Source organism: Natator depressus, chromosome 8, assembly GCF_965152275.1.
Source record: "Natator depressus isolate rNatDep1 chromosome 8, rNatDep2.hap1, whole genome shotgun sequence".
NCBI classification, from domain to species: domain Eukaryota; kingdom Metazoa; phylum Chordata; order Testudines; family Cheloniidae; genus Natator; species Natator depressus.
Window position 1 is genome coordinate 1,369,511 of NC_134241.1, and position 25,824 is coordinate 1,395,334.

Sequence of the window (25,824 nt, forward strand, 5' to 3'; positions counted from 1 at the left end):
GCCAATCCAACCCAACCTGCTGCCCCAGCTCTGCAGTGCCCCTCAATCCCAACCTGCAGCCCCCTGCTATCCCACACTGGTTGGGGACACGGCGTTTGCTTTAGCCCAGGATTTTCGCCTGGCAGAGCTCAGTGTGGACGCGAGGATGCACGTTCTCGCTGTTTTACACCTGTCACCACCGCGGGCTCTGCCACCCTTCCTCAGCTTCATCTGTGCAGCCCAGCTACGGCGAGGTTCCCGGGGCCGAGGGGCGGGGTGACAGCGTGACTGCCCCCCCCCCGGGACAGCAAAGCTGGCAGTTACCGAGCACAGATGCGGGCGACGGGCAGAGAGCACAGTGCCAGGACAGGGGGGTTCACAGACTCCTCCAGGAGCAGGCTCCGGGCAGAGCCTGGAACAAGCCCCCCCCGGGCTGGGTCACAGTCCTGAGTAGCTGCCTCCTGCTGCCCCAGCCAGCGTGGGGGGGTCACCTGGCTCCATCAGCTGCCCCCACCCCGGCTAATTCATCAGCACAAAGCCCGCAGGGTGTGACGAAGTGGGACTGTTCTTAATGTTTCCTCTGAATAATGTGGGGGTGCCTCAGTTTCCCCTAGGCAGTTCTTAAATATCTAGGGGGTGGGATAAGGGTGTATGATCGTTGCAGAGCCCTAGAGGGCAGGTGTGTGCAGGGGTCTGGACACAGAGAATGGCTGACACCCTGTTTCCTGGCCACTGATGGCCTGGCCCTTCCCCCCTGCAAGGTGAGAGCTAAAGGGTTGGAGAACAAAGGAATCCGGTGACCTCCTGGCCCGGGAAAGGGACAAAGCCCAGAGAAGGAGGGGCTGGGGGGAGTTTTCAGTTTGGGGCTGGCTGGGGACATGGAGTGAAGGGCAGACGGGGTTGTCTGGCTCACTGCCCCCCAAAATGGACCCGGCTGAGGGGTCCTGTTCTCTGCACCTACAAGCTCTGTGTTAGACCATGTTCCTGTCGTCTAATAAACCTTCTGTGTTACTGGCTGGCTGAGAGTCCCGTCTGACTGCGGAGTTGGGGGGCAGGACCCTCTGGCTTCCCCAGGGTCCCGCCTGGGGGGACTCGCTGTGGGAAGCACACGGAGGGGCAGAGGAGGCTGAAGGCTCCGAGGTCAGACGCAGGAAGGTGGAAGCCGGGTGAGCTGTGTGTCCTGAAGACAGGCTGCCCCCAGAGAGGAGACTGCCCCAGAGTCCTGACTGGCTTTGTGGGGAGCAGTTCCAGAGCATCGCCCGGGGACTCCGTGACACAGGGCACTCGCTGAACCCGGTGTGACCCCCAGGCTGCACTTAACGTCGTGTGAGCTGCAGGGGCCGCGACTCACTTCTCCGGCGCCCACAGCGCTGGGCAGGCACCTGCTCACGCCACCGCAGGGAGAGGTCAATGCCCATGCCTGGGCGCTGGAGCCGTGGGGGAGCCGGGCTGTGCTGAGCCTGGAGCAGCATCAGGGATCCCAACATGGGGACTGCAGAGCTGGACCCCCCGGAGCCCACAGGGAGGAGCTGTTCCTTCACCGGGCAGCCCCTTCCCGCCCCAGCAGGGAACTGGCCCCACCAGCCTAGGGAGGGGGCTCAGGAATGTCTGAGAGCCCCTGGGTGACAGGGCTGGAGTGGGGCATGGGATGCCCATTGCTAGGAGACCTGCACCCGGCCCCTCCCCTGACCCTCACGCAGCAAACATCTGTTCCTGGACACCCCCAGTCAGCCCATGCCTGCACCTGGACACCTCCCACCCCCCCGCACAGCACACTACCTGTCCCCCTTGGCCTGACCCCAGGGAACAGGAGTCTGGTGCTGCCCCAGCCAGGGGGGCATCCGTCTGTCTGTCCCCACAGCCCAGCCCAGCCCCCCCTGCACCCACCAGGCCACCCCGCGGGCTGCCCAAGCCAGGGTCCTTGGCTGCAAGGGAATCCCGCGGCCCAGCCCAGCCCAGGCGTTCTCAGCCCCAGCTGGCTGGCAGCGCCAGGCCCCAGCTCAGACTCCCTAAAAACAGCCCTGCTGCGGGCAGGCCTGCGGGGAGCCGGGTGCCGTGGGGACAGAGCCCTTCCCTCCGGTGCCGGAGAAAATGCCCCAGCCAGCATTGCCAGCGTGGGTGGTGCGGAGGGCACGGGGGAGCACAGTGCCCCACACAGACACCAGCCTGGGGCCCGGCACTGGGGCCGGGCTCTGGGCTCCCGTCCGGGGCGGGCCTGGGCAGGGGGCAGGCTGGGCACGGAGCACGGGCAGGTGCCTATGGGGCAGAGTGCGCCGTCTGTCCCTAGTGAGGGGAAGCCGTTTGCCTCACCCTGAAAGCAATGCCTGGGCCGGGGGGTCCCTGGGGGGATGGGGGAGTCGGGCCGAGAGATGGAGCTGGGCTCCACCACGGGGCTAAGAATGGGTGATGGGGGGGGGGGGATCCAGTAGCCAGGACCCCCCCATCTGGCTGCCTCCCTTCCAGCCAGCCCCCCTCCCCGGAAAGAGTTACTGAAACTGCCCTAAGCGGTTGATTAACAAATGATAAACTAGCGATTGTGGCTCGGAGCTGTAATTGCTGCTGCTAATTGGCTGGTTAGGATTTAATCAGCAATTACATGGAGTGCAGGGCAGTAATTAGATGCCTCCTTGCACAGGCCCTGGATCCAGCCCCCGTTCTCCCAAATCACACGCAGTCGCTCAGAGGGGCCTGGGGGCTGCACACACAGATGATGGGGGCCTAGAGTCTGGGATGCAGGAGGGTACACAGAGAGCCGGGGTGGGGCAGGGACAGGGTGGGGGAGCACAGACAGGGTGGGGATGCACAAATGGGGGGGTCAGGGCGGGGGTGCACAGATGGGGAGGGGGCATAGAGGGGGCACACAGACAGGTTGGGGGAAGGACGGCGGTGCACAGATGGGGTGGGGGCATGGAAGGGGGCACACAAACAGGTTGGAGGAAGGACGGGGGTGCACAGATGGGGTGGGGACAAAGTGGGCATGCACATAGGGGGCAGGAAGGGGAGGCTTCCCTGCAGTATATTTGTCTTTGCCCCTTTGCTGCGTTTGCCCCCAGCTCCCCATGGGGCAGCAGGCCATGGGGAGGGCTCTGAAGCAGCAAGGGGCCTGCCCCTGCCCCTTGGACACGTTGCTCGTGGGGCTGGTGGGCTCGGCTGGGCTGTGTGGGTGGCGCTGCCCCCTGCTGCTCCAGGCGCTGAATGGAAACGGGCAGCATGAGCCATGTGGCAGGGCCCGGCCACAGGGCGACGTCAAGTGGGGTGCATTGGCGGGGGCGGCGCCTCTCTGGGAAGGGCAGGCCCCTTATCGATCCTGATGCTGCCCGAGCCCCCCAGCCCCAGAACAGTCTGTGCTGGCTGGGGGGGGGACAGCACGGGCAGTGCCAGGGCCAGCTGTGCGCGGTGGGAATGCTCATCTCCCCCACTGTGGCCCCTGGGCCAAGCCTGAGTGCCACGGGGTCCCCGGGCGATGCTCTGGAACTGCTCCCCATGAAGCCAGGCAGGACCTGGGGAAGTCTCCTCTCGGGGAGCAGCCTGTCTGCAGGACACACAGCTCACACAGCTTCCACCTTCCCGGGTCTGACCTCGGAGCATTCAGCCTCCTCTGCCCCTCCGTGCGCTTCCCACAGCGAGTCCGCCCAGGCGGGGTCCTGGGGAAGCCAGAGGGTCCTGCCCCCCAACTCCGTAGTCAAGACGTGACTCTCAGCCAGCCAGTGAAACAGAAGGTTTATTAGACGACAGGAACATGGTCTAACACAGAGCTTGTAGGTGCAGAGAACAGGACCCCTCAGCCGGGTCCATTTTGGGGGGCAGTGAGCCAGGCAACCACGTCTGCCCTTCACTCCATGTCTCCAGCCAGCCCCAAACTGAAACTCCCTCCAGCCCCTCCTCCTCTGGGCTTTGTCCCTTTCCCAGGCCAGGAGGTCACCGGATTCCTTTGTTCTCCAACCCCTTTAGCTCTCACCTTGCAGGGGGGAAGGGCCCAGGCCATCAGTGGCCAGGAAACAGGGTGTCGGCCATTCTCTGTGTCCAGACCCCTGCACACACCTGCCCTCTAGGGCTCTGCAACGATCATACACCCTTATCCCACCACCTAGAGACTTAAGAACTGCCTAGGGGAAACTGAGGCACCCCCACACGATTCAGAGGAACCATTAAGAACAGTCTGTGACAATGTGACGCAGCAGGGAGGGGGGAGTGTTGACCTGGGAATGTGCCCTGGGGACGGGAGACCTGAGAGCCTGTCACCTGAGCCAGGAGGGGGAGGGGGAGGTAACACCTCTGCCCAGGAATGTGGACGGAGGCTGCAGCAGGGAGCCTGCTGGGTGGGTTTAGTTTCAGTTTGGGGCTGGGTGGAGGAACACAGGGAACCCCAGGGCTGGGGTCTGAGCTCCCTGCTCCCCCAGAAGGACTTGACTGAGGGGTCCTGGGTGTACCCACAAGCTCTGTTTTGGACTGTGTTCCTGTTGTCCAATAAACCTTCTGTTTTACTGGCTGGCTGAGAGTCTCAGTGAATCCCAGGAAGAGGGGTGCAGGGCCCGGACTCCCCCACACTCCGTGACACAGTCCCACTTCCTCACACTGAGCCAACAGCAGCCCGGCCCGAGGGGTCGGCCCAGCGGGGGCAGAGGCAAGTCCAGATGAGCCCTGTGGCCCAAGGACCCTGCTCCTGTTTGGGCTGAGCCAGGCCCAGCAGGGGCAACCGGGGACATCCCCAAGCCCCCCAGGAACACCCAGCCTGGCGGGGCGCCTGCTCTGGGATCTCTCGTCCCTCTGGAAAGGGCTCTGCTGAGGCAGCCCGGGTTGGGGGAGCCGGGGAAGCCGGGCACCTGGCCCTGCAGGAGAGCTCTCCTCAGGCTACTCCCCGGCCGACCGGCCACGGAGGTCTGCGCTGAGCCTGCCGCCCGCAGCCCTGCCCGCTCCGCCAGCCGGCCCCCCAGGGAGGGGACGCTGCTGGAGCAGAACCAGCAGCTCCCCGCTCCCAGCTGCGAGCCCCGGCCCTGCCACCCACGCATGTCTGCCACCAGGCAAGGCAAGTCGCTGCAGCTAATTTCCACGGGGACGATAAGCAGCAGACGCGCGGTAATCCCCATCAGCACTCCACAGCCTCACCGGCAATTAATTCAATTAACCCCCCTGTTCTGGGGAGAAAGCCATTTCCTAGTCACAGATTTAACGACCCCCAGCTGCAGCCTCGGAAGCCGGGGACTCAGCCGCACGCACGCACACTGCGGTTTCACCCATACGTACACACACTGCTGGCTTACACGCGCACACACGCACCCATGCACACTGTGATCTCACACGCACACACACACTGTGATCTCACACGCACGCCCACTGCAATCTCACATGCACACACACACACACTACGCTCTCACACGCACGCACACACACTGATCTCACATGCACACACACACTGCAGTTTCACCCATACTTACACACACTGCTGTCTTACACGCACACATACACTGCAGTCTCACACATGCTGTGACGAAGTGGGACTGTTCTTAATGTTTCCTCTGAATAGTGTGGGGGTGCCTCAGTTTCCCCTAGGCAGTTCTTAAGTCTCTAGGTGGTGGGGTAAGGGTGTATGATCATTGCAGAGCCCTAGAGGGCAGGTGTGTGCAGGGGTCTGGACACAGAGAATGGCCGACACCCTGTTTCCTGGCAACTGATGGCCTGGGCCCTTCCCCCCTGCAAGGTGAGAGCTAAAGGGTTGGAGAACAAAGGAATCAGGTGCCCTCCTGGCCCCGGGGAAAGGGATAAAGCCCAGAGGAGGAGGGGCTGGAGAGTGTTTCAGTTCGGGGCTGGCTGGGACATGGAGTGAAGTGCAGACATGGTTGTCTGGCTCACTGCCCCCAAAATGGTCCTGTTCTCTGCACCTGCAAGCTCTGTGTTAGATCATGTCCCTGTCGTTTAATAAACCTCTGTTTTATTGGCTGGCTGAGAGTCCCGTCTGACTGCGGAGTTGGGGGGCAGGACCCTCTGGCGTCCCCAGGAGCCCCGCCTGGGCAGACTCGCTGTGGGAAGCGCACGGAGGGGCAGAGGAGGCTGATTGCTCCGAGGTCAGACCCGGGAAGGTGGAAGCCGGGTGAGCTGTGTGTCCTGCAGACAGGCTGCTCCCAGAAAGGCAACTGCCCCAGAGTCCTGACTGGCTTCGTGGGGAGCAGTTCCAGAGCATCGCCCAGGGACTCCGGGACACATGCACACACACGGTGGTGTGGTCTCACACACGCACACTGCACGCAGGCCGCAGTGCATGTCAAGTGACCAGAAAACACGCACCCTGCAGCCACCTGTTGCAAAGCACACACTACACATTAAACACGTGCTCACACCCATGCGCCCAGACGTGCTCCTGCTCGGGCCAAGCGGCTGGCGAGTTACAGCCAGGTGCAAACCCAGTCACAAAGGTTTCAGTCAGCACAGCAGTAAAAGAACCTCAGCCCCACCGGGCTGTGCCTGGCTCCCCAGGCTAACGGGCCAGTTGTTCTCCGGGGAGTGGGGCTTTGCTCACACGTGACATGAGTTTAGCGGTCTCTGCTCTAAGTCCCCACTGGACATCCAGCCACATCACATAGACCAGGCCCCCAACGTAGCTCAGGAGAAACCCAGGCTGGGCTGGCAGGGGGACTGAGGGGCACTAGTGGAGCTGTCGGGGGGAGCCCGGGCCCAAGCCAGGGACCTGCCCCAAATCCCTCCCAGAGCCAACCTGCCAGAAAACCTCCGGGTTGGATTTGCAGATTGCCAGCGACGGAGGCTCCCACGTGCCCGGTCAGTGGATCTGGTGGTCATGAACCCAGTAACGTGGGTCTCTCACCGGCTGGTGCTGGGACCTTGGCCCTAGCTCAGCACGGGGGCTGGGCTTCCACAGCCACCTTCTCACGGCACTTACACTGCACGGAGCCGCCACGGGGTGGGCTCAGCTACCAGTGGCAGGGCAGCGGGATGGCAGCGCTGGGCACGTGACCCCACCCACGCAGGGCTCAGCCAGCCACAGCTCACAGGCACCCGTGCGGGGCTTGCACATGCACAGGGCTCATGGTGACCTGCGCAGGGCCCACGGGCCCACGCACACGGCTCACCAAGGCAGCCGCGCAGGGCTCAGCCAGCCACCCACAGGCACACACATTCCTGCGGGTAGTGCCAGTCAGGGGACCCCATGGCTCCCAGACCAGCTTGCCGGCATCTCCCAGGCTCTGTCCTTGCTGCGCCCTGGAGACATGGCTCCTGGCAGCAGCCCCAGGCAGGGGGGTGCAGGGGGCACCTGGTTGCTGCCCAGGGGAACGGACTCAGGTGGGACACGCGCCCAGTGGGGGAGGCGCCAGTCTCAGGATGCGCAGCCGGCAGAGGAACCGGCCTCACCAGGCCAGAGCTGCCCCCCCATGTGGGGTTCCAGGCTCGCGTGGGGCTGGCACTGGAGAGGGCTTTGCCCAGAAACGGATGAATGGCTGTGCCAGCGGCCCAGCACTCCCAAGAGACCCTCCAATAACAACCCTCCCCACGCTGCCCCGTTGGCCCCCCTTCGGCCCCAGCGCTTAGCCAAGAGTGGCAGCCTGGTGGGGCTGTTCCCGTTGGGACAAGTCAGTGCGAGGAGTCTGCCTGCTCCGGGGGATACTGTGTAGCCACGAGGAACAGGCACTCAGTCCCCGTTCCCTGGGACCAAACAGCCGCCCCCTTGCTATCCCCACACCCGCCCCTCCGGCAGGCTCTGTGCCCAAAGAGCTGCTCACTCTCACCCCTGCTTAGCTCACCCCGCCCGGCTGCAGCCCAGTCCTGGCCCCTGCCCTGGCACCCAGGGAACCCCTCTGCCCGCAGGCTCCGCTCCCTCCCCGAGCTGTTCTCACCACATAAAGGAGCTTGATCGCCCTTCCCTGAGCCTGCAGGAGGGGGCTGGGCTCCCACTGACTTAATGAGGCCTGGGATTGTCTCTGGAGCCAACACACCTGGTGGCAGAACAAGCCCAAATCCCAGGGGCGCTGCATGATCCCTGCAACATCCTGCACCGCCCTCCAGCAGCGCTCTGGGTCCCTCGCTCCGGTCCAGAGACAGGGGGTGGGGGTGGGAGACACACCTCGTGTGGGACCAACTTCTGCTGGGGGGAGAGCCAGGGCCACACGGCTCCCCGCAGGGCAGGGCCAGGTACTCCCAGCGGGCAGGCTAACGGCCAGGTGGGACAGATATGCCCGTCCCCCCGGGACCACCACAGCCACGACCACCCTACCAACAACCCTCTAGTCACCGCAAGAAACCTCCAGCCGCGCCCGGCATGACGGGGCCCTGATTCGGGCAGAGAGCGGAGGCGGCTCTAACCTGGGCGGCTAGCGCCAAGCTCGAGGGCCCCACGAGGGAAAGCCGCTGCCCCCTGCTGTGGGGTGACAGGGAGGGTGCCCCATGCTGGGCACTGCCCCACGTGGTCCCCACTCGCCCTGGCGTTGGGCCCCAGCTCTGATTGGCTCTTCCTCCCAGCTCACCTGCCTCTGAGTCGCCATGGGAACAGGCTAGATGCTTTTGATGTCACCTTGGCGATAGATGTGAGCCGGGTTCCCTGCTGAGAGGCGGGCGCGTGTGTGGGGATGGAGAGGGCGGCGGGGCTGGCTCCAGAGTCTGGCGTGTGCGCTGCCCGCTGCTGATCTCTTCCATGCCAGGCTCAGGCTGGTGGAGCAGCCTGGCACTGGCAGCTAAATGGGTAACGGGGGGCGGGAGCCACTCTCAGCCCCTGCCAGGGCTAACGAGGGCAGCTCCAGCCTTAACCAAGTGAGGGGAAGAGAGTACCCCGCAGAGCCCAGCTCCCTGCCCACCGAGTGCTGGAGCCAGATGGGGCAGGAGGGACCAATGCATGCCAGTCTATGAGGATCTGCCCTCCCCAGTACAGCAAAAGACCCCCCCACCACATCCCATTCCCAGCCCCCTCCTTAACCCTTGCAAACTTGCCCCAGTCACTCCCCCGGCCCTGCCCCCTTGCTGCCCCAGAGGCTCCCCTCTGAACGGGCATCTCCATGCCCACCCGCATGGGGTGCCCGCCCCCATCCGGAGCTGCTGCTCCTTTGAAGATCTGCACTGAGCTGGCACTGCTGCCCACGGGCGCAAGGCAGGGCCCATGGTGCTGGGCTGGACCCACTGGCTCCCTTTGCCAGGGGGAGGTGGCAAGACCTCCCCATTTCCCATTCATGCACTGCCCCCGGCATGCGGTGAGTGCCCAGGAACACACAGCACCAGCGGCCTCACTGGGCGGGGTGGGGGTCCCCTGTGCTCCGCACTGCACAGGAACCTAATTATCCCTTGGCCCTGGGAATGGGCACCCGCCAGCCTAGACCCAGCCCAGGGGCTGGGCCCAGGACCCTGCGCCCTGGCCCAGCCCAGCCCCACTTCCCTCTCCCAGGGGCCAGGCAGCCTGAGGGCGGGAGGGGGATGGGACCCCAGACCCTGCTCCCCCTGCCCATGGCTGCTGCCCCCTCCCCTGCCTGGTCCCGCCAGCTGCTGCTCCACTCTCCTTTGTGCCTGCAGTGGGGGCTGGGCAGAGGCCCCACTGTGGGGCAGGGGCCTGGGGCTGCAGCCCCGTGGGGGAGAGATTCAGCCCCCAGCAGGGCCTGAGGCCGGCAGGACAGGGCCAGCTGGTGCCCCAGCCTGCTCTGGCTCCAGCCACCCCCTCTCCAGTGCCGGGCTCTGGCGTCTGCAGCTCGCTCCAGCCTGCGTCACCTCCTGGCTCACACGCTGGGGGATACCAGCCCAGCCTGCCCCTGCCCCTCTGCCCGCAGCACGTGGCAGGGGCCGGCTGGCCCCCGCCTGCCCATCGGTCAGTCCCTCGTGCTCCCAGCCAGGCTGCCTAGTGGCTGCGTGTCCTCAGCCAGCCTTGGCCGCCTCCCTGGTGAGCAGCTGCCATGGAGCTGGCCCAGCGCTGCCTGCAACCCCCACGGCCTCCCCCGCACGCCTCGGCCAGGGCCAGCAGCGCTGCCGGCGCCCCACAGACAGGCCCCAGAGCTCGGCTCCAGCATTTCCCTGTGTGGGGCTGGCCCCACACTGACCCTCCTGGCCCTGGGAATGGGGCCCGCGGGAGATGGGTGGCAGCAAAGGGGGCGGGTGAAAGGCTGGTGCTGCAGGGGGTCAGCGTTACGCACGGCCAGGCTGCTCTGTGGGGGAGCGGGGCAGGCAGCAGGGACAGGGGAGGAGGCCCCCTGCTGGCTGACACGGGAGCCACGACCGGTGCGTCCCCCACACCCTCCCGAGGGGGGGGACAGCTACGCACGGCGCCAAGGGGATGCCACGGGGGCAGGTCACTTCTGGGAGCCCACGAAGCTCCTGGTGCCAGAGCTGCCCAGGGCACTGCTCCCACCTGCCCCCCCCCAGCCTGGCTTCCGCCTGGCCCCTGGGGGTTGGTGCCCCGGGGCCAGAGCTGAGCTCTGGGTGGGAGGACTCAGCCCAGGATGGCAGCGAGGGCCGGGCACTGTCCATGGTGCTGAGGCTGGGGGGAAGGAGCCCTGGGAGCTGCCAGACCTGCCCCTTTCCAGCCAGCTGGAGGTGGGCACATGGCCAGAGCCAAGCGGGGGCTCATTGGAGGCAGCCGTGCCAGGCGGCGAGCGCGTATCCTCTGCAGTCTGGCTGCTGGCACCACGTGGCCCCCCAAGCTCCCACCCGCCAGGGCTCCAGGGACAAGTGGGGCTGCCCCGGGCTCCAGCCTAGGGCGCGCTGGCTGAGCACCAGGGACGGGGCTTCCCGGCTCTGCAGCTCATCTCCGAAGCCCGGGGAGGAACAAGCCGCCAGGCCCTGGGAGCTCCGGCGGGACGGGGTCCTCACGCACACACGCTCCCTGCAACAACCTCCCAGGGACAGGCAGACACCGGCGGGGCAGCGGGCAGGAGGGGCTGGGGGAACGGGCCCTGGGTGAGGCGCAGCATGGGACCGGTGGGAGCTGCTCCTTGGCACCACAGCACCACACTGGGGATCCAGGCCTGGGGGGGAAAGAAGGGCTGCCCCACCCCAGTAGATAACGTTGGATCACTAAGGGGAGGCGGTGGGCCCGGGCTCCCCCTCTCAGAGAGAACCCTGGGGGCCGCAGGCAGGGCAGGGAGCGCAGCTCCCCAGCCCAGTCTTCCCCATGGTCCCCCAGCATCCCTACCCATGGCCAAGGGCGTCACCGTGTGTGGGATGGGCCAGTCCCCCGCAGCTCAGTAGGGCTCTCGGGAGGGAGAGCAAAGAGACGGGGGTGGGCAGAAGGGTCAGGGAAGGACATGGGCAGAGCAGACAGACTCACAAGTTGTCAGACAGACAGACTGGGGAGGGGCTATGTGGGGGGGCAGCCCCCACCCTGGCTCACAAGGCCACTTCCAGTAGAAAATAAACTAGCCCAGGGAGCAGGAGCAAGGGGGTGGGGGCAGACCAGGGGTCAGTGCCAGGAGCACAGTGGGCCCCTCTGGGGAGCCTAGATGGGGCGACCAGCTCTCCGGGGCAGGGACTGGGAATGCACTTGCAGCGCTGCACCATGCAAAGCAGGGGGTGGGTGTGTGTGCCTTACACAGAGTGTGTGTCTGTGTGTCCTTGTGCATACACGCTTGTACAGACAGTGCGTGTGTGTGTCTGGGTGCAGGTCCGTCTGCACGCAGGCTTGTAGGTGTGTGTGTCCATGTGTGTCTATGCTTCTACAGACAGTCCGTGTGTGTGTCCATCTGTGTCCATGCATGTGTGCGTAGGCTTATCCAGACAGTGTGTATGTGCATGCTAGTGCAGCGTGCGTGTTACACAGCGTGGGTGCAGGGTTGCACAGATGGCACAAGTGTTAGACAGCATGTGCGTGTGCAGGGTTGCACATACAGCGCGTGTGCATTACACAGCATGGACACAGGCTTGCACAGATGGTGTGTACGTGCACGTTACACGCCCTATACAGGGCTGCAGAGAGGGCGCGTGCGCATTACACAGCATGTGGCGAGTCGCACACATGGTGCGTGTGCGTTACACAGCGTGTGTGTGCGCCAGTTGCACAGACAGCGTGTGCACGTGTTACACACCGCGTGCGAGCGCAGACACCGGAGGGAACAGGTGCCGTCTCTCCGCAGCGCGGACGCTGGCAGGGGCTGGGCCTGGAACCTCCCACGGTCCCTGCTCGGCAGCAGCTGTCAGCGGAGACGAGCGCCGGTGCCCTGTCCCCGGGGCCCTGCAGGGCCCTGTGCTGGGGCGGCTCTCGGAGACGTGGCTTTTCTCGCTTTCTGCCAGACTGGCTGGGTCAGTCAGCTCAGCTCCGCGGGGCCCCGGTGACCCAGCCGACACCCGGCCCCACCAGCCGCTGTGCCGGGCAGGGAGTCTGCAGGCTGCAGACGCCATCGCGGGCCCCGCACGAGGGGCCTGGCTGCAACACGCCTGCCCCAGGGCTGGGCACGGGGAGGGGGTGGGCTGGGCACCACTCAGCCAGATGCCGCGTGAAATGGGGGTGGGGGGAGAGCTGGGGGGAGCAGCACCTCTGTCCTGGGGCATGGCCTGGGACTCCAGCCCCTGAGCTCTATCCCCCGTCTGCCCCGCCCCCCGGCCTCACTCCCCAGCCCCAGGGACAAGCCCAGGAGGGGCTCCCTGAGCTCCAGACCGGCTGGGGGCGGGATGCAGAGCTGGGAGCCCGAGGGCAATGGGGCCACTGGGAGGGACACGCAGCCACCTCCCCACAGACATGGCGGGGCCGTGCCAACCCTCCCACCCGGGCCACGCCACCCCTCCCCTGGCACCCTTTCAAGTCCCAGCAGGTTTCCCAGTGGTGAATGAAGTTGCCAGCTGGAGCCCCATAAATCCGGCAGCGCCCGCCTGGCACTCCGCCGCAAGGCACGACGGGTCCCACTTTACCAGCATGCAGCCCGTGCCCCGCCAGCAGGTAATCAAAGCCCTAATTGCAGCTGACGGCACCATCCTTACTGGGGGGCGGCTGCCCCCTCATGCCAGGCCCCCAGGGAGAGCACAGAGCAGCCAGCGCCAGCCACAGGCCTCCTGCCACCCCAGACACCCCGGGGGTCTTTGTCTCCAGGTCCAGGAGCCTGGTGCCAGGACCGTGCCCCACACCTTGCCTCCTCCCAGCTGGGACCCGCCGGGCACAGACACTGTCCAGAGAGGTCCCAGCGCCCGCCGCGGGCAGGGGATCCTCTCCCCCACAGCCAGCGCCCCCACCCCACTCCCCACAACGTGCCCTGCTGGGAGCTCCCCCACAGCCAGGCCTCTGCCCGCCCCCAGTGCCCTGCTCCACTCTGTCTGGCCAGGGGATCCACCCGCCAAGGCCAAGACCTCCCCTCTTCCCAACAAGCGGGTACCACGGAGCCCCCTCCCCCCCCACACTCCACCTCCCCGCCCTGCCTGTCTCCGCAGGGCCGTGCCCCGCCCGCCTGCCCTCCTAGTCCAGCCCGCTCAGGGTGCTGCGGCCTGGCACTGCCCAGCCCCCACCCCGACACCTCCTTCCCAGAGCCTCCCGCCCCGCAGCGCCTCCCTCTGGAGCACAGAGCCACACGCTCCTGCCGCCTCCCGGCACCTGCTCCACGACCGGGAGCCGCCTGGAGCCGGCTGGGCACAGGGCAGGCTGGGGGCGAGGGCTGGGCCGTGACCTCCTGCAGCAGGGCACCAAGCTGCCCCCCGTGTCCCCCCACGGACGCCCGCAGCCGGATCAGAGGCACCCCTTGGAAACAACCACACGGGGCAGCCCCCTCCCCCCCGGCATCTCAGGCAGCGTCTGCCAGGCCGCGACAGGACCCGCTCTCTGCTCCAGCCGCGGGCACTCGGCCCGCACGCAGCACGCCAGGGAGGCTGGCACCCAGCTTGGCACTCAGGTGTCACACGAGAGGGCAGGGACATGCCAGGCTGAGCTGCCCAGTGCCAATCCCACCCAGGCCGAGCTCCAAGACAGGCAGCTGCCAAGGGCGGCCTTTTGAGGGGGCTGTCAGGCCTTGGCGAGCCAGGGCTTGGCAGGCAGGCCGCTGGCAGGGCTGGGGGCCAGGCACCAGCCAAGGCCAGGGAGCTCCCCTGGCCTGCTGGCCCAGCTCCAACAGGGCTTGTGCCAGGGCAGCTTCCCGACTGCATTGCCAGCACCTGGCTCTGCAAGCTGCCTGGCTGCGCTGCTCTGGGGCTGGCAGCAAACGGGGGCAGGGCACCGGCAGGAGCAGGAGCCCCCCCACGGGGCAGGAAGGCAGCTCTCCAGGGGGCTGCACATTACAGAGCAGGCGGCCCAGTGGGGACGGGACATTAGCACAGTCCAGACTCACAAGATCTCCCCTCCCAGAGCCACAACCAGAACCCAGGAGTCCTGACGCCCAGCCCCCTGCTCCCTCCCCTACATAAGCGCAGGAGAGGGCTGCTCGGCAGCGGGCGCAGGCCAGATTCATGAGCCGCGGGGAGAGGCTGGGCTCTAGGGGCAGCGCCGAGCTAGGGAAACACGGGAACCATACCAGACCCACGTAAGGATGGGCCCCTCTGGAGCAGGGAGGCTGGGTTTGGTCTGGGGCAGGGAGCCCAGGGCCAGGCAGGAGTGTTGGCTACTCTCTCATGCCCCATGGCACCGTACCCAGGCACTGCCATGAACCCACAAATAATCCTGGGCATGTGGCAATGGGCAGGTACCCACCGCTCCTGCGCCCCCGCCACGTGCCAGCCAGCGGGACCCAGGCCAGGAGCAGGGCTGCTGCCCCGGGACGGCCAAGCCCACTGTGGGTTTGCCGGAGGAGCAGGGGAGTTGCCCAGGAGAGTGGCCCACTTGGCTCTTGATGTGACGCCAGGCCGATGCCGGGGTCCCCACCCCAGGGGCTCCCTGGTGAAGGCTGGCGGCAAGCGTCTCCTTGGCCGGAGTCCACGGGCGATGCCCTGGAACTGCTCCCTACGAAGCCAGGCAGGACTCTGGGGAAGTCTCCTCTCTGGGTGCAGCCTGTCTTCAGGACACACAGCTCACACAACTTCCACCTTCCTGGGTCTGACCTCGGAGCATTCAGCCTCCTCTGCCCCTCCGTGCACTTCCCACAGCGAGTCCGCCCAGGCGGGGTCCTGGGGAAGCCAGAGGGTCCTGCCCCCCAACTCCGCAGTCAGACGGGACTCTCAGCCAGCCAGGAAAACAGAAGGTTTATTAGATGACAGAAACATGGTTTAACACAGAGCTTGTAGGTACAGAGAACCGGACCCCTCAGCTGGGTCCATTTTGGGGGGCCGTGAGCCAGACAACCCCATCTGCACTTCACTCCATGTCCCAGCCAGCCCCAAACTGAAACTCCCTCCAGCCCCTCCTCCTCTGGGCTTTGTCTCTTTCCTGGGCCAGGAGGTCACCGGATTCCTTTGTTCTCCAACCCTTTAGCTCTCATCTTGCAGGGGGGAAGGGCCAGGCCATCAGTGGCCAGGAGACAGGGTGTCGGCCATTCTCTGTGTCCAGACCCCTGCACACACCTGCCCTCTAGGGCTCTGCAGTGACCATACACCCTTCTCCCACCACCTAGAGACTTAAGAACTGCCCAGGGGAAACTGAGGCACCCCTACAGTATTCAGAGGAAACATTAAGAACAGTCCCACTTCATCACATCTCTCCCCCCTTCGAGACCGAACTGAGCAGGGTCACTTTAGCCAGTGACCTGGGGAAGTTCGAAGCCACCAGCGTTCCCATGGATGCCCCAGCATCTCTCCCATTCCTTGGTGGGAGTTACACCAGGCCCTTCCAGTTTCACGCCCTCCCTTAGGTCGGGGGTGGTCAATAGCACTCTCATGCCGCAGGTGGGAAGGTTTATGTGGCCTGTGCCCTTTGGCCACCCCAAAACCCCCGGGGTCAAACTGGGATTGGGTCTTCTCCCAGCACTCCAGTCTGGAGGGCTGCAATTTGGGCTCTCTTGGTTAAGGGCTCCCATCTTGACCTGGGCCACATACTGTTCACTTACAGAACTAACATGGAGACATCCCTTTCTCAACAACCTTCTCTCCCCAACAAGCTGGCCCAACACAGCCACTTGGTTATCGGACTGTTTAACTTTCTTAACAGCTCTCACTCCATCTGAGGTCTTCTCAAAGCTATCCACACTGGATCTTTCAACAGGAAAGTCAGTGGATCCATTCACAACAGAAAATTTCTGGCTGTTAGGAACTGAAACTTTCTTGATTAAATCACTTTCACACCCTTCAGTTGCAGTAAACTGCTTGCAAAGACTCCATGAGGATTCCTTTCCCTAGGGCTTTTCTATGCAACAATTCACCCCTCTCAGAAATTCTGCCCTTACCCTCTTCACCAAGGGCTTGCTCTAGAGGAACACTTTCCTGAGCAACAACAGACCCTTTCTGGGTCTCCCTTACATCCAGAATCACCTCTGGCCCATCCGGCGGATTCCTACACAATCCCCTTTCAGGCAAACTCACAGACTTCCTAGATAAAAGGTTAGAAGCATTCTCCTTCCCTTTGCCACACACAAGTTCAGGAATCTTTTCCTTCTTGCTGCAGGTTTCCACATCATCAGTAGGTAACACAATCCCACACCTTCATGCTCCCCTTGTGCCCTGGCTAGGATCTCACCCTGATCAGACAGAGTTGCTCCACCCTTTCCCAGCCACACACTAGCAACAGGCAAAATACAAGCACCAGAATTGTCTGGGCTCTGGGATTTTACATAGACCCTAACTGGATGCGACCTAGTTACAGCGCCATTCTCCCGAGCAGACACAAACTTAGGACCCTTCCCTTCCTGGGCTTTAGCTGAATCCAGAACCAACTCTGAGACAACTGCACTCCCCTCAACCATCACAGGCTGAAAGGCCCCTTCTGTCTGCTCCACAGACAAAGAAGAGCCGGACACACTTTCTCCTTTCCCAGACACACAGCTTGGGATCTCATTCCCCTGGTCCCAGCACATAAGGCTGGTCACAGACAACTGCCTGGAGATCAGGGTAGCTCCCTCCATAGGCAAGTCAATACCCCTGACAGACACTGGCACGTTTCCTTCACTGTCACGCTTCTCCACCCAGCTAACAGGTAAGGTCCAGGGACACTCATCTTCCACTCTCCTCGCCTTCCCACCCTGCTGACTGGACAAAGCCATCAGCTCACAAGGCTGCCTAGGCTCATCCAAACTTTCCTTACCCAGCACCTTGCCGCTCCCAACAGATCCCCTGCCCTGCCTGTGTCTCCCCCCACTCAGCTGGGGTCTCAGCTCCCCCTGGCTCAGCGCTGCCCTTGCTGTCCCAGTTGGGGTAGGCAGCGAGCTCGCTGCTTTCCTCACTGCATCAGAGCCAGCGTGAGCCCCCTGAGCCCCCCTCTCCGGTGTGCAAGGGGGCGGGGAGCATCTCTCTGTCCCACCCAGCCCCAGGGGTCTGGTTACAGGCAGGCAGGTATCATGAGCCGAGCAGCTCCTCCCCCCTGCCAGCCAGGTCATCTGCATTTTCACTGACCATTTCCCTCTCCACCGATTGGTTCCCTGGATTCAAATTCAAACCCTTGGCCGTTACAGGAGCAGGGCCTGGATCCTGTCCCAAAGAGACACGGTCACCCCACAACAGGGTCTCGCAGCTGGTGTCCTGGAGAACCCCAACGACCAGCCAGCCCCACACCTCCTGGGTCTGCACAGGGATCTGGGCCATAGGCAGGGCGAGGGGCTTCGTCCCTGGGACCCTCACCCAGCTCACACAGCCCCTCAGCCTCTGAGGCTGCACCACCCAGGGCCTGACAACAGTTCGCTCTGTCCCAGGATCTCGCCACCCCAGGAATGTCTCCCCATTGACCATCCCCTTCTGCTCCCACTGGGGGTCCAAGGGGCCTGGCCCCAGGAAACTCTACACAGACATATAGGTTGGGGTCAGGAGTGGGAGCCTGTCCACCTCCCCACCTATCTGGCTGACGGAGTCTATGGCCTTGGGACCCAGCAAGGGAGCTAGACACCGGGGCTTTTCCGCAGGGTCCCCCTGGTTCAAATCGCCAGCCTGCTCAAAGGCAGTGAGGTGGGCATCCACATCCCCCTCCCCCCTTAACCAGGGACAGCAATTTAGTCTTGAGGTTCCCTGCGGAACTGGCCCCCCGGGGTCTATCCCCACTCACCCCTGGGGGGTCCCCTAGGCCTCTCCGCTCCCCCACCGCCAGTTCATGCTGCTGCTGCTTCTGCAGCTCTTTCTCAGACTCTCGCTGTCTCTCACAGTCCTCTTGCTCTCTCCGACTCAGCTCCAATCCCATCCATCTCCGATCCCCGGATGGGGAACCCGATCGTGAAGACCCTCGTCTGGTCGGGGACAGGAGTGCTTTGGTGAACTTCCCAATGTGAAACCCTCTCTTTCTGCACAGGGTTACAATGTCCTTCTTCAGGAGACGGTGACAGGCCGTCACTCCGCTCTTCCCAAGTTGTTGTGGACTCACAGGCCTGTGTGCTCTCAGCTCCCCACGGTTTCCAGGGAGAACCCCTAGTGTGCCAGCCCTTTTCGAGGTCACCCCCTCTTTGCCAGGGTCGAGCTGCAGACTCCTCCGCCCCTGGGACCGCTCACTCCAATCCCCAGGGGAACCCTGTTACTGCAAAAGTCCTTCTCTCTCCCTGGTCACACACTCCCAGGGGTTAACTGCCCCCCAAAACCGCTCCTCTCTGAGCCTTCAGCACGTCTGGTCCTCGTCAATCCCCCTTGGTTTACTGCTCCCCAGTCACTTACTGCAGGAAGTGCCGTCCACGGGGTGCAGTACATCCCACCGCTACCACCAGTTGTCCCGGAGTCCCCGGGCGATGCTCTGGAACGGCTCCCCATGAAGCCAGTCAGGACTCTGGGGAAGTCTCCTTTCTGTGAGCAGCCTGTCTGCAGGACACACAGGGTGTCGGCCATTCTTTGTGTCCAGACCCCTGCACACACCTGCCCTCTAGGGCTCTGCAAGCATCATACACCCTTACCCCACCCCCTAGATACTTAAGAACTGCATAGCGGAAACTGAGGCACCCCCACAATATTCAGAGGAAACATTAAGAACAGTCTGACTTCGTCACACCCCCCACTCCCCACAGCACCCCCACAGCCAGCACCCCCAGCTCCCCACAGCACCCCCAGAGCCAGCACCCCTCCCGGCTCCCCACAGCACCCCCACAGCCAGCACCCTGCCCGGCTCCCCACAGCACCCCCACAGCCAGCACCCCGCCCGGCTCCCCACAGCACCCCCACAGCCAGCACCCCCGGCTCCCCACAGCACCCCCACAGCCAGCACCCCGCCCGGCTCCCCACAGCACCCCCAGAGCCAGCACCCCGCCCTGCTCCCCACAGCACCCCCAGAGCCAGCACCCCCGGCTCCCCACAACACCCCCACAGCCAGCACCCCGCCCTGCTCCCCACAGCACCCCCACAGCCAGCACCCCCGGCTCCCCACAGCACCCCCAGAGCCAGCACCCCGCCCTGCTCCCCACAGCACCCCCAGAGCCAGCACCCCCGGCTCCCCACAGCACCCCCAGAGCCAGCACCCTGCTCTGCTCCCCACAACACCCCCACAGCCAGCACCCCGCCCTGCTCCCCACAACACCCCCACAGCCAGCACCCCCAGCCGGCGTCCAGCTCCCCACCCCACTCCCCACAGCGCCCCTGCTGGGGCCGGCAGAAGTGGAGTCGTTGGGCGCCCCCTGCTGGGCGAGGCGGGAGGGGGCTGAGCAGCCAGCGCAGGGGCTGGGCGCTGATTCAGTCAGGGACTGTGATGAGTGAATTTCTCCGCGGTTGTTTTGCATCACAATGGAGCGGCTCTAATTAAGTATTTCAGCTGATAACGCTTCCCCATTACACCCAATTAGCATGTGCCGGCAGGGCTCTGTCTCCGCAGGGGGCTGGACCAGCACCCACTGGAGCGTGCTGGGTCGCCCAGGGAGCAGCACCCGTGGGTCAGGCCGGTCCCGAGCCCCCAGCGCGTCTGGGCCCGGGCGCTCCCAGGGCCGGATGCAGAGGGGCCCTGGGCCCCACAACCTGAAAACGGCAACAATGGGGGGGTTGGGGGCAGAGCAGGACCCTCCTCAGGCACTGGCTTGCCAGGGGCACCGAGCTGGAGCCGGGGGCTCTGAGGGGAGAGCCGGGGGGGCTCCCCCTCTGGGCACCAGGCAGCTTTTGCTAACAGCTCCTAGCAAAGCCGTGAGCAATGCAGGGGGGGCTCCTGCATGCCCCCGGCTGGGCAGCACCAGGCCAGAGTGTCGGCACAGCGCCCGGCCCCCTGTGCTGCCAGGGCGCTTTGAACCATGGTCACTGTGGGGCGGGAGACTCGCTGCTAGCCCCACTGTGACCCCCACAAGCCACCTCCACCCAGGCCTCGTTAATGGACTCAGGTTCATTAGCAGGAGGCTGCATCTGCTAATTGCCAACCACTGCCCAGTCTGATTACCGCCACCCACTTCCCTGCCAGCGAGTCCCCGCTGTGTGCCCCCCACCAGTCCCCATGCGCCAACCAACTGCGCCCCCCCCTCAGAGCTCAGCCCCCCCGGCTGCCCCCGGCATCCCCCCCAAAAGCTCCCCTGGGCCCAGCCACATGGGGCTCCCCTCATCTGCCTGGCGAGCAGCCAGCTAACCCCTCCCCCCATCAGGGAGCAGAGAGACGAATACCGACCGAAACCTCGCACAGCCGGTGCCCCTCAGTCCCGACCCGCAGCCCCTGCGATCCCAGCGCAGGGCACCCCCCTCGCACAGCCGGTGCCCCTCAGTCCCGACCCACAGCCCCTGCAATCCCAGCGCAGGGCACCCCCCTCGCACAGCCGGTGCCCCTCAATCCCGATCCCAGCGCAGGGCACCCCCCTCGCACAGCCGGTACCCCTCAGTCCCGATCCCAGCGCAGGGCACCCCCCTCGCACAGCCGGTGCCCCTCAGTCCCGATCCCAGAGCAGGGCACCCCCCTCGCACAGCCGGTGCCCCTCAGTCCCGACCCGCAGCCCCTGTGATCCCAGCGCAGGGCACCCCCCTCGCACAGCCGGTGCCCCTCAGTCCTGACCCGCAGCCCCTGCGATCCAGGCCTGGCGCTCGGCTGTGGCTCTTTGGGAAGCCGAGCGAATTCTCTGGCTCCTGTAACTCACTGCGAAGATCGTGCTCTCCTGTCGGCTTCACTCCTGCCAGGAGCCTCAAGGTCACCCTGAGCCCCGGGGCCTTTGGCTGTGGAGCGGGGAGGAGCCCAGGGGCAGGGGAGCCAGTGGGAGCTGCCGCAAGGAGACCCGTGGGGCAGGCAGGCAGCCCAGCTGGGGACCCCCTCAGTCCCTCTGTCCTGGGGCTGGCCAGGCTGGGGATGACTCCCTCATGCCACGGGGTGGGGGGCTCCTGCCCCTGGGCCATGCCCACCCCCTCCCAGCCTGCAGCCCTCAGCACTCGACTCTGCTGGGCACAGCCGGCCCCAGCCCTGGGCCTGGCAGACAGTGTCTGTGGCTCCTGCCCACTGTCCCCGGGCACTGCCTGCCCGCCCTCAGCCGCAGTGCCCAGCCGCAGCGCCTGCCCTTGGGCCGCTCTCTGAAGCGCCCTGCCATGGGACACCCCTGTGCCCGGCTCGGAGGCTGCAGGGTGCTGGGGGACAGCAGCCCAGAGGGGGGGAGGTTGCACATTCCCAGCGCTGACCTGCAGGGGGCAGGCAGGAGCAGGGGGGCTGAGCTCCTGGGGGCTGGGCAGCCCCGAGCCAGGAGACGTCTCTGGCCCTGGCTGCGCGTGGGGGCGGGGAGCTGTGCAGCCCGCAGGCCCCCCACTGGGAGCTGAGTGGCCCAGCACGCTCACGCCATGCTCCCCCACGCTGCATGGGCACCCGCGTAATGCACGGGGGCACATCACGCCTGTGGCCTAGCCAGGGCGGGGGCAGACACTGGTTACCTGGCGAGCTGGGGCCCATCTCGGCTCTGGACAGAGCCTGCACGGCGGGGCCAGCCTGGAGCCCCTGGCCCGGCGCTGGGGCACTGCTGGGGGCAGGGTGCAGCCCGGGGCTTTCACCCCCCTGCCTCACCTCGGAGCTTCCCCTCGCGCCTGCACCACAGAGCCTCCCACTCTCCTGCTGCGGCCCGGCTGGGCCGCTCCCCCCTCACCCAGCCAGAGAAGGGCACCAGGGGAGCCTGCCACCAGCCAGCCGGGGCGGGCGCCAGGCCCCAAAGCCCTGGGGGGGATTTCCTGGAGTTCTACTTTAAAGGACAAAAGGGAGAAACAAAACTGCCCCCACCCTCACAGCTGCCCCTCCCCCGCACAGCTGCCCCAGCTGGGGCCCCAAATAAGCTGGGGGCCTGGCCGCGGACGGGCCATGTGCCATTGTGCTGACTCGAGCTGGGCCATGCAGAGTGACAGCACCCGCACTGTGCCCCCCCTTCCCCTTTGCTGTTGAAACCCAGAGGGGGCAGATGGGGTGGTGCAGGGGGCTGGCCCCTCCCAGCATGTCTCGGGGGAGCAGGAGCTGCACTCACATGGACCTGTGGAGCCATCCGGGCAGCACCAGCGCCCTGCCACCAAAATGCAGCCACCTCGGGGTTGGGGGAGGCACCTGTTAACAGCATCCTCGGCAGGGCCCCTCCCCCCTAACTACCCGCTCCCCTTCACCCGCATTCCTGCCCCACCGCCCCCTTGGCAACACCCCCGATCCCATGCCCCGGGGCTCTGACGGACCCGCAGAGAGCGGCAGGGACCCCAGCCAGCACCACGCCCGTCGGATGGCCCAATGCCTCAGCCCAGCAGGAGACACCAGCCCGCGCCCGCCTCCCGCTGCGCCAGGCCCAGCCGCTGGCAGCCAGGGACCCAGGGGTGACGGAAGCTCAGACAGAGACAGGACTTAGCACCTCAAAGGCTCCCCGCTGGATCTGCAGCTCAGTGGAGCGGGGCAGAGGGAGCTCTCGCCTCCCAGCCGTGGGGCCCCCAGCGCCGAGCCCAGAGGCGGGTGGGTGGCTCCGCTCTGGGTGGCTGGGGCACGGCTGGGGGGGGCGGGCACTGATCCCCATATGGGGCGAAGGGCCTGGCTGGACACCAGCGGATGGGGGCTGAGTAAGGGGGCAACACGAGGCGTCAGACAGACCGAGCAGCCAGGATCGGAACCAAGCCCGCTCCCCGGACAGCGGCACCAAGGAGCCACCGGACTGGGCACGGGGCGGAAGTGGCTATGCCCAGAGCAGCCCTGGCCCTGGGAGCGGCTAAGGCAGTTACCAGAGCCCAGACCCCCCCCCAAACCCCCGCAAGCACCTGTCAGGCTCCGGGAGGTTTGATTCAGAGCCAGCTCCACGTGGCACAGAGCCAGAACAAACAGCCCTTGGGCAGCCTGTGTCTACCGTGCACCGACAGCCTGGCGCAGCACCTTCCCCCGCCTGGCGAGAGCCACGCTGCCGGGCCACAGCAATCACCGGCCGCAGGGCCGGCTCGGCCCCAAGGCCACCCCACCCTGCTCTGTGAGTCAGCGTGAGACCGGCCCGTGGGAGCCGCCCGTGCCCGCTGCCTGCCCAGCCTGCGCCCCGCAGGGCACCTGAACTGAGAGTCACTGACAGGTCTCCTGGGATCTGAGCCCCCCGGCACTTCCAGGACACTCAGCCTCTGCAGGGCGGTGTCTGCCCCAGGACCACACCCAGGGGGGCCTGGAGACCCCCTGCAAGAGGCCACCTACGCAAGGCACCTTCAGCCCCTCAGGTGGCACCGGCAGCTGGAGGGGGTGGCACATCGGCGCTTGGCTCACGTCCCACCAGGGGAGCGTAACAGCCCCGGGGGCCGGGACCCGAGTGCCTGGCAGGCCGGGCCTGTGGAGCCACAAGGGCCCAGGAAGCAGGATGGTCAGTGGGCAGTGCCCTGGCTCTGGAGTCCTGGACGGTGCAGACGGGCAGAGCGCTGGGGATGGGCAGGTGGAGGCCAGGGGCTGCTGCTTTTCCCCCATCCTAATCCCAGCCCTGGCCCCTTCCCCAGCAGCCAACCTGGACGTGCCCACAGGCCCCCCCAGACCCAGGAGCTGCCATGGGGAGCCAGACTCCACTCCCACCTCCAGACCTTATCCCCAGCTCGCTGTGGGCTGCCTCCCTCCAAGCCTGTAACCAGTCACTGCCCGCCCCAGCCCTGCCCAGAGCCCCACAGCAGTGCAGAGATCAGCGCCTGCTCCGAGGGGCGAACATGCTCCGGGTGGCCCGACCGCCAGCAGCCGGGGCTGGGTGCCAGGGACGGATCACTCGCATTGGCCTGGTCTGCTCATTCCCTCGGAAGCACCTGGCCCCGCCTGCTGTCGGCAGGCAGGCCTGAGCCAGGCTGGCAGTTCGGCTAAGCACGCCCTGGGGCTGTGCCAGCTAGGCCAGCCTGCAGCCTCCTGTGGGTGCCATCAAGGAGCTTTGGCTGGAAGGGCTGCGAAGGGCTCTAGGAGCCAGGACTCCTGGGTTCTGTTCCCGTTTGTCACAGAGTGTGGGAGAGTCCGGGCTCTGCACCCCTCTTCCTGGGATTCCCTGGGACTCTCAGCCAGCCAGTAAAACGGAAGGTTTATTGGACGACAGGAACACAGTCCCAAACAGAGCTTGTAGGTACAGCCAGGACCCCTCAGTCAAGTCCTTGTGTGGGGCAGGGAGCTTGGGGTTCCCTGCGTTTCACCAGCCAGCCCAAACTGAAAACAACCCCCCTCCAGCCGTCTCTCTCCCCCACCCCTCAGCTCCTCCTCCAGCCTTTGTCCAGTGTCCTGGGCAAAGGTGTCACCTGGCCCCAACCCCCTCCTGGCTCAGGTTACAGGCTCAGGTATCCTTCCTCAAGTAAAGTCACTTCCTGCTCTCCCATCGCCCATGCAGACAGTCCCAGTAAAACCAGACGACATTCCTAGGTCAATCCGCCCCACTCAGTCCCCGCTCTGTCACACCATTGACTCACTGCGTGGCCTTGGCAAGGCTGGTCAGTGCCTCAGCTTCCCCGCTGGCCGAGGGGCTGGGAGAACTGAGGGCCATGTGCCAGGCTCAGGTGCACCGTGTGCCAGGTGCCAGGGCCCTGCCCGAGGCCCGGATGACACTTAAGTTAGATCGACGTCGGTACGGCGCCCAGGGTGGGGAAAACTCAATCCGAGCGTGCCCCTGTGCCGAGCCCAGCTGCGGTGCAGCCAAGCAGCGAGGGAATCCTTACACCCAGCTACCGCTCTTGGGCTGGGCTCCTCGCAGCACCGGCTCCTCCATCGCTGCAGGCCGCTAGGCCAGGGGCTGCAGAGCCGGAGCACGGAGCGGAGCCGCGGCCTCCAGCTCAGTGCCAGGCAGGTGAACGGGTCAGTCGCACCCAGCAGAGCGAGCAGCCAGGGACCCGCTCACCACACAGACCCGGGCAGAACCAGAACAGGCCAAGCAAAGGCATCTGCAGCCTCCATTCCCAGGGCCATCTCCGCCCTCCGAGGATGAGTGAGGGGATTTGGGAGGCCCCACGCTTGCGACTCCCCCCACCTCTGGGTGCGAGCCCCAGCTCCCCGGCCCCCTGCCCAGCACCAGATGCCAATGCCCCCAGGGTGCCCTGCTGCCATCACCCCACACTGGGCTCCAGGGTGCCCCAGCAATGCCGCCTGCACCTGGGGCTCCAGCATCCCCGCTGGTGCCAGCTGTGGTAGAGAAACTCGGGGACTGCCCCGGCCATGGGCTCCGGAGAGAAGGGAAAGGGCCCTGCTCTGCAGCACCCGCTCTAGGTGTCAGGGTTGCCATGGGCAGGCTCCTCCCCCGGCGGTGGACCTGGGGAGGATGGGGTACCTGCAGGGTCAGAAGGGCCCAGGGTCAGATCCCTTCCCCCCAGGCACAGGGCAGCAGCCACTTGGGGTCTGGCGCAACCCTGTCCCCTCACCCAGTCTGGCTGCCAGTGGACAGGCAGAGGGAGAACGGCCCCCGCCTGTGGGACCTGCTCCGAGGGGTGCGCGGGGACGCAGGCAGCAGGGCCACGACCCACCCAGAGCTCGCAATGGGAGGGAAGGCGCAGCCCCTCTATTCCCCCGCCAGACACAGGCAG

The 25,824-nt window shown here is 65.5% G+C and overlaps 1 protein-coding gene across 4 annotated transcripts in view; it reads right to left on the minus strand.

Annotated features, from left to right (window-relative positions):
* The window catches only part of UNC5A (unc-5 netrin receptor A), a 70,003-nt gene that overhangs the window by 41,332 nt on the left and 2,847 nt on the right, over positions 1-25,824 (minus strand). Inside the window, exon 1 of one of the 4 annotated variants that reach the window (XM_074960145.1) lies at positions 20,958-21,309. The exons of 1 other annotated variant lie outside the window; for it this stretch is intronic. In XM_074960145.1, the coding sequence (XP_074816246.1) occupies positions 20,958-21,210 (253 nt within the window). In that variant the 5' untranslated portion in view covers positions 21,211-21,309. Of the gene's footprint in view, positions 1-18,585; positions 18,793-20,957; positions 21,310-25,824 lie in introns of those variants that run through there. 2 more of the 4 variants (XM_074960146.1, XM_074960149.1) reach the window with 2 other exon arrangements.